The 12,457-nt window shown below is 45.5% G+C and overlaps 1 protein-coding gene across 5 annotated transcripts in view; it reads left to right on the forward strand.

Annotated features, from left to right (window-relative positions):
• Positions 1–12,457, forward strand: part of qkia (QKI, KH domain containing, RNA binding a) — an 82,082-nt gene that overhangs the window by 39,281 nt on the left and 30,344 nt on the right. For all 5 annotated transcript variants that reach the window (XM_071910190.2, XM_071910193.2, XM_071910192.2 and 2 more), the window contains exons 3-4: positions 498–614; positions 8,946–9,089. In XM_071910190.2, the coding sequence (XP_071766291.1) occupies positions 498–614; positions 8,946–9,089 (261 nt within the window). The remainder of the gene's footprint in view (positions 1–497; positions 615–8,945; positions 9,090–12,457) is intronic.

Here is a 12,457-nt window from a genome sequence, read left to right on the forward strand (position 1 = left end):
TTCCCTGTAGTTTCATTTCTATTTTCCCTTCAAGAAAGATTTCATTTTTTCTGTAGCCCAGCAGGCTTTGCACAATGTAAGGCAGTAATAAAGACTAGTCCAGCTAGGTCAGGCAGGTTTTAGCACCAGGAACTTGAGGAAGGACCATGGCTGCTGGGGGACACAATTACCATTCACTTATTTTCTCTCTTTGTCCAGGACAGAAAGAACAGGTCATAACATGTGCGCACGTAGAAGATTTGGTTTGTTGTGTGTAGTTTTTGTGCAGATATTGTCATTGGCACTGTGATTCGTCATGATTCATAGAAGGGAATTTTAAGTGCTCATTAAGCCTCTCTCCAGTGTGGTCTGATTTCAATCACTGAGGTCCTGATGTGAAATAACGCTGTACTTCTCTGTAATGGTAATTTAAATGTCTTAATCTCCCATACTCTATATTCAGTTATACTCTATAGACTCACTCATCTCTTCCCCCTTCTCTCTTTCTCTCTCCGCAGTATAACTTTGTGGGGAGGATCCTTGGCCCTCGTGGACTCACAGCCAAGCAGCTTGAAGCAGAGACGGGATGCAAAATCATGGTGCGAGGCAAGAGCTCAATGAGAGACAGAAAGAAGGTAAGCTCATCAGCGGTGGCAGGGTGACCAACTCGGTTGGTTCACGCTCTGGATAAGAATGTTGGCTAAATGTAAAATGTAACTGGGATGGATGCTTGCCATTATAACCTTACCAGAGTCAAGAATGTCATCTGTCACAGATCCACAAGAGACAAAATTGAGTCTCAGCCTATTTAATGCATTTGATTTCCTGGTAACATTATTACTCTGGCAGAAAATCTGTAGATACCACTCACACAAGTAAATGTAAAGGGCAAAGAAGCATTTCTTTTACCAACCCAGGTATAGCACATACAAAAGACCCCCCCCCCCCCTTTTTTTTTTTTCCCCCCTTGTTTATCCCAAGGGTTTTATCTTGCATTTTGAGATGTTACCCAACAACGAGAAACTTGCCGAGTCTACTCTCGCACACAAACACGCCACTGGCCCTGTACAAACATCTGAGATGCGCACACACCTACACATACACATGCACGTACACACACACACACACACACACACACACACACACACACACACACACACACACACATAGTTGACGCCTGGTGGCTGCGTCCAGACATCTGATAGGGCTGGCTGTGCAGTGGAAAGTGCAGAAGGCAGGAGTAAAGCAGACAGCCAAGGCCAGGGGCTGCCTCTATTTCTGGACCTCCTGAACTAAGATTGGGGACGTGAAAGGCCAATGTCCTGTGCGTACTTATGCTGACATCCTGCGGGGGAAAGGAGAGTTTTCCTACAAAGATCAATGAAGTATCAAATTATTAGGTGTCCATGCACCACAGGTGCTGGAACCCTATTGTTTATGTTAGGATTTTTCTTCCTCTTCTTTTTCTGCCTTAAAAAGATCTGGAGCTCACAGACCATAAGTTGGTGGGTAGGTTTCAGATCTCCCCAACTACTTGCCCCCGCCCCAAAAAGCACAAAAAATTACACCAAATGGCCAGATGGTGGCACTACATCAAGCATCTTTACGTTTTTAGCCAATAACTCCTTAACTGAATGGTGTAGAATCACGTTATTTTTCTTCAGAATTCTTAAGACAAATCCCTTCAACATACTAGTTTTAATTTCCAACATGATAGTTTTTCCACCATCTTGAATTATATGTAAATTATATGTAAAAATTATATGTATATGTAAAATTTTTCCCATAATTTTTATCAAATCACCTTGAAATTTTGCACACAGCATATTTTGACTGCCTCGGTTACAGCTATGTTACAGCATTTTGAAAATCCAAACTGTTTTGCTATGACGCAAAACGAAGTTGATGGTGAAGACAGGCAAACAGGAAGTGAGGCATAATTCCTAAACTTAGTTTTATGCTAGAGCAAGTAGTACTCCATAGTGCCACCATCAAGCAATTTTGCCAATTGCGATATCTCAGGCATCTGTGTGCATCTGGCCCATGGGCTTGGACCTTGCAAATGGCCGCTTGTGGCTATATTTATAATTTTTGTTAGTTAGTGACTCTTTATTTGAAGGAGTGTTTTGTGAGGCAAATACCATTAATACAATGCTAGTGATTACAGCTCATTCAGTATCCCTTTAGTGACTATAGCTCCTTTTTAATATTTATTTAATGTGTCTGTGGCGACTACACATTTCAAGCCACACTTGTTTATTTGGCTTTGGCATTTAGCTTTGGAGTTGTAGATTTTTTTTCTTCTCTTTTGTCTTTGCTTGTATCTCTCTGTTGCTCTAATTTGCCAGGCAGCGGTGCTCTATTACAATGCATTTGCATAAGGCAGAAGAAGTGTATTTCATCCCCCTCCGTATGGGAATCACCTCCTTTGTGCATACACACAGCCTACAGGGCCTGCTATCACAAACAGGCTGCATCAACGGTGGGATGCACAGAGATTCCCAGCGGAGTCACAATCCTAGAAGTTCCAGTTTGCTGCAGGGCCAGCTTTTTCTTTCCTCTTTTTTTTTATGGCTCCTCCATTCTTAGTTTAATTTCTACCTCTTCTACTCATCTCCCTTGGAGTGTGTTCATTATCACAGAACAAGATGAAGACGTTCAGTTATGGTTCTTTTTTGGAATTAGATTTAGCAGTAGTTAAATGGGGGTGAAGGCGCTCAAGTATGCACAAATGCGCACGCACACACACACCCACACCTCATTTAGAAGTTCTTCTCAGCTCATTACATTAATCTATGATTACCTTCATAATCTCTTACAATCTTAAAACTTAATGACCTGCGCCTGCTTGTTTTTCTGTGTGGCTCCGGGACGGGCCTGTCTAAGGCCCCGGGCAATTACAGCACTGTGAATGGCCCCGCACAGTGAAACATTAATACAAGAATACAGATGAGCAGGATTATTTCTTTACTGAGTGTTACTGAGTGTGGAATGGAGTCGGGGAATAACCCAGTATTTAAAATGCGTTACATAGATTGCCCTGACTGGTCCTCTAGCGGTTGTTTATAGAGGGTATGAAATTAAATGGGTCTGAATGTTGAAAAAGAGGAGTATTTTTTTAGTTTGTATCTGTATAATTGAACTCCTGGGTCAGTCTTCTACACAAGGCTTGATATTCTTCTCAATGGTCTTCCAGTCACATTACATTTTTCTTCCTGACTGCCTTTCTATCCCTTACCTCAGCCTGCAAACAATGCTAGTGGGCCAGACACCCAATTCCCTGCGTGTAGATTCCCATGCATTTTTAGATCTCATGCCAATTTTTACATATTTGTCTATCTCCACTGTCAACAGACTGTAAAATGAAAAGATTTAAGACTTTGCAATGCTAACAGACCTTAAAAGAGATGGGCAGTATCACTAGCAGGTTAGTTGTATCCTGCGAGCTTTGGGATGGCCCGGTAGTTGTGTTGTAGCCATGGCTCAGCCCCAGACAAAGCCACCGCCGTAGCCTCCAGTTGCTCCATCCTCAGCCTCAGTATTTTCAGCCTGATGCCCTATGGCAGCAGAGGCAGCCGCAGCAGCAGCTTAGCCAGTGTGTTTATTCAGGATCCATTAGCGGCAGCGTTTTTATGCTCTCAATAATTCAGCTGGCTGCTCCCTCCTGGGCCGCACTGCCTGACGGGGAACCGGCCCACTGGAGCTACACAGTGGGAGAGAGAGTCAAGGAGGGATTGGCAGAAAAAGGGAGTGGGGGAAAAAAGCAAGAGGGATGAAGACGGGGTTAGATAAGGAACAATGGGATAAAAATCAAGATCAAGTAGATACTGAGCAGGATGGAAGCAGGTGAATGGAGAAATATATTATTGCTCATAGTATTAATATTAATATTTTCCACTGGCATGATGGAACAGCCTGGGGGAGTTCTGGTGTTTTTTCCCCTATGGCACTGAAAAGCTAATATGCAGGATGTTAGGTGGCAAAGATTTGGGTGTAGCAGTGATTGATACCCAAGCATGGAGATCCCTAATGTCCCACTTGTGGTGTGTGTGTGTGTGTGTGTGTGTGGAGGGGGGCGGGTCTTGCTGTTCAGCTATAATAGGAGGAGACAGGAGAGACAAACGCAGGATAATAACCTGTCCCCAGACTGCACTCCATACTCTGATCAAACAAGACCTAATGTGAGGTGTGTGTGAGTGAGTGCATGCACATTCCCGCGTAGTTCTGCAAATAGACAACATCAGAGACTTTTGGACATCCCTTTTTTTTGACACATCGTGTTGAGGCTGGCCTGATCACACGCTCGTTCCATTGAGAACAGTTCTTTGAAGGTGCTTATGACAACAACACACACACACACACACACACCTCTCCTCTGTCTCTTGTTTTCTGGGGGCCTAGTCTTAGTTTGTTGTTGATTCTTCTAAAGCCTTTACATGCTGCCCATTGGGATGTAGCTGGCATGCCATGTCCTTTTTGATGACTATTGTCTGAACGGTGGGAAGGAAAAAAGACTCCCCTCGGAGCCCAATTCCTTTCAAAGTTTCATCTAAAGTGGCAGCTTTGGTCTCTCTGGTTTTCGCCCTTACAGTAATGCTAAATGCAAAACAACAGCAGGAACACTGCCAATTAAATTACACAGGTACGTTATATCGACCATAGCACAAGTGAAACAGGGATTTTCCTCCCTTTTGCAATGCAATTCCCTAATTCTATTTTGGCTAGCACGCAATGTGATATTACAGTTAGCAGCATAGACGGCTGTTTTAGTTTGAGCCACACTAAGTGTCCTTTCAGACTTGCACTTTGAGAATTGCTCTATACCAAATGAATTTGCTTTGATTTGTTTTTTCGCTGATTGTCCCTGCACATAATAGCTAAAATTGTGGTATCAGCACGGTCCCTGGCAGAACAGATTAGGCCTCAGGTTTGGACCCTCAACTTATGCCAGCGAGCAGACACAGCCCCGGCACGGCGCCCCCATTTTATTGCTCAAGAAGTAATGCGTGGCATTGGCAATCAATAGGTTGAAGTTGATTGGCCTGTTGGCGCCACAGCAAGCCCACTTGTTTTGTTTGGAGTTTTAGCTGACTTGTTTTTTTTCCCACCTCTGGGTTGCTGATTGCTTGGCCCAGTGCAATCCAAAGCTTGTTTCTGCTTTATTAAGTGTTTACAGGGACCTATTATGTTGATGAGAAAAGCAGAGCAATGTCCAGATATTTCCTCCAGCGCCTCAGGGGCTATTGGTTAGAAATGGCTTCTAGGGAAAGAGCGTGATGGCTCAGGACACATGAAACAAATGGCAGGAGTTGTTGGGACCGCTGCGATTTGGTTTATTGGTGCTATAATTTATATCATTCCCTCTGACGAGGTATTTAATAGAAGCTCTTAAAGCTTTAGTATGGTTCCTTTTTCCTAACAGAGCTAGGAAAGCTGTGCCATCCTGACACTGCCGTGACCTGTTCAGGGTTGTCCTCTGTTGCCCTTAATACTTCCTCCTCCTTTGTCCTAATTCAGATTTAAAGCTTACACTTGAAATGGGGGTAGGCCTATATTTTAGAAAAAAAATCTAACCCAAAGCGATCATTCGAGTTGACACCAAATCAACAAGCTGTGATAAGTCATGCTTAATTGACACTCTTAACAGCTTAACAACACCTTTCTTCAGTGAGTCTCATGGTGTTTGAGACAGCTTGGAAAACTACTTGGAAAAGCAAGTGCTCCTAAAGTATTTCAGTAGTTACAGTTGTGATTTAATTTATTTCGTATTTCAAGTATATCACAGTCGTGATCCTTCTCCCTCTGTGGCCCGGCCTGGCCTCTCTTGTCCTTTAATGCCCCAGCGGCCCCCACTGCACCTCTGCGCTCTGCTGACATTTCAGGCTCAAGTGCATCGACCCCAGTTGGGAGTGGCCTTTGGTATCAAGGGAGGGGGGAGGGTGGGGAGAGACTGAGCAACAGCTGCGTTGAAACGGTGTGATAAGTTTCAGTCATGAGTTCTGAAGTCCAGCGTTGCCATTAGAGAGAGGATGAATTTTTAGCACCATGTACTCCAGGTCGTGTTGGGGCAGCAGGGTGGTGTACAGCCACAGGACCAAGGTTCATGCCTTTGTGTCTGCAAATGTGCTGATGTATCCTTGAGCAAGACACTAAATCCCTACCAGCTCCAAGGGTGTTGCTCTGTACTTGACCCTGTGCTCTGTGTTTCTGCCTATGAAACTTTCCCCTCGCACATTTGTTTTCCAGTACAACCTATGGAAAGAGGGAGGGGACAGGGTCAAAAGAAAATGACACGCTGTCATCCATTTCTGTAACACTCTTGCACATGGTGTCATCCGTGTTCAGATTTATTGGGCTCCAGCTGAGGGGTGGGAGGGCCAGCAGGCAAACAGGTGTTGGGCAGATGATGGAAGTCAGGCAACATAGCCGACTAGCGGTCTTTCTTTCTAATCCTATTCTTAGATTTATAGGTGTTGTTTGTAGATGCGGTCTCAGTGTTATTTATTCGCGTTACATATTTTGCCACAACGATTACTCTCTGGTATCTGGTATTATTGCCATGGCATTTGATGTCAGCCTGCGTTGGACATGCTCTTCAAAGGCCTTCCCAGCATTCCTTTCATCACTTGCCTTACCTCCCCTCCCCTCCTTCACCCTCCCACCCTTCTTCCCTCTCCTCCCTTCCTCCTGTTTGTCATGCTGTCACTTTCTCTCAGAGGGCACACAGTGACCTTGTTCACAGGCAGTCATGCTGGTGTGAGGTGTGTGTCTGGGTGCGTGCGTGTGTGTGTGTGTGTGTGTGTGTGTGTGTGTGCATGCACAGTTCTTTCTCTGCTCCCAGCGTGCCTTGACTACAGCCCTAACCGAATCAGAATCTGCCAGCATTGACTGCTGCAGGCATACGCACACAGACGCACGGTCACACACACACACACACACACACACACACACACACACACACAGTGATTGACTAGGGTTGGAGGGGAGGGGTAACATTTTGCTGTTGGCAGAGCCAGGTGTACCTCGAGCGAGGATCTGTGTGCATATGTAGATAGGTATGCCTCTACCATGCGTTTTTATGGCTGGTTCCCTGCATACAGAGGTAGCCCTTATGGCCTGTCTGTCTGCGTCCCTTCTAGAATATGCTGAGTCACCTTCCAGTCCCCATGTCCCCTAATAGGCCATAAGCAAACAGCCATGGTGAAATAATGGCCTGGCTGCTGAAACTAGGCCCTCCCCCCTGTGTGGAAAAGGGGAAAACGAGAGAGGAATATTGAACTTTCTTCTGTGTGTGTGTTTGTGCGTGTGTGTGTGGCAGAGTGTGTTGCAAAGAGCAGTGCCATGGCAACAGCTCTCTGCAGACTAGAAAGCAGGTGGGTGGCACTCAACTCTAGCGCTAAGCTCTATTTGTGTGTGTGTGTGTGTGTGTGTGTGTTTCTACAACGTTGCGGTGCTTGTTTGGCGTATTGAAAACATGTCAGCTGGACCTCCTGCAGAGCGCCGCAATGCATTGTTCGTAATTAGACACCTCCACAGCGGCTCTCGCCTCACAAATGAGCAGTGATCTGAAGTTGGGTGGTTCGTATGGGTGGGGGCAAACGACACACTGTCCAGCAGCAGGAGGGGAGAGGAGCTGGGATGTAGTGTTGACTGTTTGAGACTGTGACCTCATTTAGCAAAGAAAATGGCAACATATTATGTTGTTTACAACAAGTCTTGAATTGTACCAGTTGTGTCATAAATACAACTTTTTATTAATATTTTGTCTTTATAAAATAAGTAAAACATAGAAATTAGAAACTGTTTTCTAACCCTGTTTTAGTGATTGTCCCTGCCTATGATTTTCATGCGGTGACCCACATCAGAGAATCTGAGGTTAAGCTGTCTTTGTCAGACAACCTAGACCTCAACTCATCACCTCAGGGGGAAATGGTTAGCTTTCCGACCGCTGGCTTTCATGGTTGTACAGTGACACGCGATACAACCTCAAAAGCTTTTTAGAGCTCTCTCAGTGTCTGCTCGCTGCATTTACTGTCAGCGGGCAGCCAGGAGAGGCAGGATGAGGGCTATGCTAAATGGAGGAGGGTGTTTTTTTTTTTTTTTTTTTTTTTTTTGTTTTTTTTAAAGAAAAGCAAAAATGTGGGAGTACTTCATATTTGCCTCTACATATCCCACTTTACCTTTTCACAAAAGAGTCAGGTGTGATTGGGCTTTTTACCGAGGCTTCTGAAAAACGTGAAATGGCCTGCACCATTATCCACCCTCACCCTCCCCAATTCAAATCTTGAAACGGCTTCCTATTTAATGCCGTTGAAAGGCTGTCGGGGAGTGATGGTTGGTTTTGAATACAGCCCGCTTTGCCATTCAGAGAGCGCCAGTGCTACCATTTGGCACCTTCTGAGTGCTTTGGCTCTCCCTTTTCAGCAGGACAAGTGACTCGCTCTGAGAGCTATTGTTACCTAGACGCTATTGTCCACACATGAACATAAGTCAGAGACGAAGACACACACGCAGCCCAACATACAATCCTGCAACACCTGGAACCATATCGATGTACCGTCACAGTATTCCTACTAGTTGGTGAAGCTCAAAGACCCCCATCCCTCCCTCTCTGATCCCTCCATCCATCCATCTTACGTTGATATTAATTGCTGCAGGGCTAGCTGTCGTCTGCGTCTCTGTGAAGCGAGGGATCTATTAAAGAAGGGTGTCCTTTCAAAGTTAAAGCTAAATAGCTGACTAAAGGGCCGCGCCTGTCATCCTGCCTCTCTTCACAGGGCCCCGTCGTTCTCTGTGTATGCCTGCCTCTCGCCTCCACTTCCTCTGATATGCTGTGTTACTGCACTGGCACTCTAACACACCCACACTGTCACATCCACTCACCATCTTTCTCTCTCTCTCTCTCTCTCTCCCTCTCCCTCTCCCTCTCCCTCTCCCTCTCTCTCTCTCCCTCTCTCTCTCTCCAGGAGGAACAGAACAGAGGGAAGCCGAACTGGGAACACCTAAACGAAGACCTTCATGTCCTGATCACAGTGGAAGACACACAGGCCAGAGCTGAGATCAAGATGAGAAGAGCAGTGGAGGAAGTCAAGAAGCTCCTGGTACCTGCTGTGAGTACCCACACATGCAAACACACGCACAAACACACGTGGCTAGCTCCCTATGGCCCAAGGAGGCACTTCCATTCTCCACAAGAACTGTCATTCCACTTTCCGGCTAAGTAAACAAAAGACATGATTGGGTTCTGATTTAAATGCGGCAGTACTGAGAGAGGCCTTATCCATGCCTTAAGAGTATTGGAGCTACCCACTGGTGCTCAGATGGCACACCACTCCCTTCCCACTGTTAGCATCCTGTTTACTTCCATATATAGACCAAGGGACAGGTTGGTTATACCCCCTAGGACAGTGGAAAAACACAGCTAGCTTCACACTCCTCCTGTGAGGGCCACATTTCGTCTCTGCGTCCCTCTGCCCCGACTTCCTGATACTCTCCGTGCCACTGGCGATGGCTGCTGGTCGTTTACGCGCATTGATGGTGTATTTGCCCGGTTGCCCGTGGTGACTAGGCGGGCAGGACAGCTGTAGGCCCAGATCTGCCATCGGGTGGCGGTGCACAGGGCTTGCTGACCCACAGAAACAGGGCCAGCCTATGCCCGGCATGCCAGGTTAAACAATGCAATCTGCTATCTGGATTGTAATTTGAAAAGTAGTAGTTGAAAAATGGAAATGCAGGCTGATTTCACTGCTGTTACGACTAGGGCTCTGAACCATGCTTTCACGTTTAGCTTTTCTGCCCAGGTTTAGATGAGTGATGGGGTCTGTGACAGGAGGTGTCATCATGCAGGTGTCCTCTGGCTAGCATGCTTGTTCTTCCTGGTCTGTCTCAGGCCTTAGCCCAGCCTGACATTGCAGAAAACACTTCAATCCATGTCCTCTTGTTTTAGGATTACTTGTCTCTATTCTGCCTGCCTGTCTCTTGTTTAGGCACTTGTGATTCTGACAGCGGGAGCACTTCTGATCTCCACAGCCTGTGTACACACAAAGAGGATCTTGACACACACACGCGCGTGTGCACATGCACACACACACACACACACATACACACATGTGCATGCTCACACAAACTTGAGCATGAAGCCATCTCTGGAAGCGACAGTGTTTTGAAGAGTGACGCAGAATGAGTCACTGTTACACACACACACACACACACACACAGCAATACCCCCTTTGGCGTCCTTTTAAGTCAATGACGGCTCTCGGCGGCTAACACTCATGTGAATGGAGTGCCACAAAAATAGCTTCCCTGCTTTTCTAGAAATTTCTCTGCTTTTCCCAGCTTGACAAGTGCTGTGGAGGTGGTCTGTTGATTCAGTCCATGTACCATTTGGTGGGATAAGGAGCACCATGTGGCCTTCCACTTTGAATTCTCAAACACAAAGAGCGGCTTCTTGCTCTTTTTGGACACTAATGAAATCTTGCAGTTAAAAAGTTTCACTCTACCCTTAATTTAAATAAAGGTTTTAAGGAGAAAATTAATGACCCAGTCCTCAAGAGGTCATTTTTCTTTCATGCAAAGAATCTTTGTTCATTTCAACATAATGAAAATATATTATAGCCTATCAAATCTATTTATACAATTCTTGAGGAGACTTATGCCTTTGCTGGCATTTTTGCCCTGTTGTCACTTAAAATACAGGTACCTTTTCTCCTGTGTTTGTAAACATTACACATGTTAAAACCTTTTACCACTCCAAAGTATATTTGAAATTTATGTTTGATTATAAACTTTTGTCAGTTCTTGCATCAAAAGCCTGGTCAGTTGATTAGAGAAAACGAAGCTGCTTCTAATGTCATGTTTGGGTTTCTGTTGTAGGGTTTTCATTCTGTTTGTGCTTGCATTAGGGGATGGGCCTTGATGCACATTACCAGAAACACCTAGACGCTGGCATAGTTTGTGACCTATATAAATGTCAATAGAAGTGAAGTATAATTGAATATGACGCGGCAGTTCTTTCAACACAAGTATTACTCTAGCGGCCCTGTCTCAGAATGTCTGGGTAGTGTTTTATCTACCCAAGAACCCCCAGGGCACCATATTTTCTTCCACTGTTGTCTTTGTCATTGAGTGAGTGTGTGTGTGTCATGAGTGGGTGGGCAGCAGGGCTGGCTGGCAGTAATGCCCTTTATCATGCTAAACTAAATTGGATTAAACTATGGACGCAAGGCGCAGCAATCCGCCTGGGTACGCACCGTTCTAATGAAGGGCATCTTCTCCACGTTTGGCAGCGTAAAATCGCCTTTATTAAATCGCACAGGAAACAAAATGAGGTCACGCTTTTTATTCTCTTTCAAGGAACAGGCTTGACTTGTCATTGAAGCGGACCCAGCTGCAGGAGTGAAACAAAGAGGAAGAATAGAGTGATTATTCAATGATAGAGATTGTTTTGTTTTGCCTTCAAACCTCATACTTAAATGAAGCTTTAGAGTTTTTAATGATAGTTTGGTATTTCAAAATGAGTTTATAGTGTAAAAAACTTAAAGTCATTTTACATTGTCAGGTCTTAGCTGATATTGCCGCACTGCCACCCCTTATGGGAGTTTGTATGTTGTAAATACATTCCATCCCTGTCTGTAACCATCATCTACAGTATAGTGGTTGGCATGTTAGCCTGGCTAATATTGACTGGTGTGTCACGGCCTCCAATGGCTGTTCCTTCCCCTTCCCTTAGCCTAAGATTGATTGACAGTTGGAAGAGGGTGCTGATGGGAAGTGGCAAAGGTTCAGTAGTCCCTCTTCGCCCTCGGTAGCGCTCGTTTGCTCCCCAGTCCTGTGAACTCCTCAACTCTCTATGAACCGGGAGCAGGGGAAAATCGGTGAGATAAGAGAGACAGAAAGAGAGAGAGAGATGGGTGGGAGAGCTTGATTGAGCTGCTCTTTCAAGTGTGGATTTACTCCACTGATCCTGCCCTTGCACACACACGAGGATACGCATGCTCAGATGCACGCTACTACGTGCATGCGCATGCACACACATATACACTGACTACTATGCTCCGCCCATCCCTTGTCTCCTTGGTTAGGGAGGCTCTCAAAGAGAGCCTGCAGCACAGCCCCACTGCACTCTGGGTAACCCCGCTCAGGTCTCTGCAGAGCTGAGCGCCTAAACCCTAATTGGCTCATTCCACTTCCCCTTCCTGTCCCTAGAAGCGCTGGAGAAGAATAATGATTGGCCTTTAGGCAGGTTTTGTCTTCTGATTGACAGCGGACCTAGGCCAATTGTGAGAGGGGCAGAAACCCTGTTCTATGTATGTACCATGGTTGTACTGAGAATGAAGAATGAATAAAATTAGCTCACAATTGACTTGTGGAAATGGACAAATGCTTCAATCAGAATCCATCCGAATTATCTCCACGTGTTTTTAATAATCTCTGCCAGTTCTCCCCATTTCAACCAAAGCTTGGACGGCGAACAGAG

This window comes from Centroberyx gerrardi, chromosome 17 (assembly GCF_048128805.1).
Source record: "Centroberyx gerrardi isolate f3 chromosome 17, fCenGer3.hap1.cur.20231027, whole genome shotgun sequence".
NCBI classification, from domain to species: Eukaryota; Metazoa; Chordata; class Actinopteri; order Beryciformes; family Berycidae; genus Centroberyx; species Centroberyx gerrardi.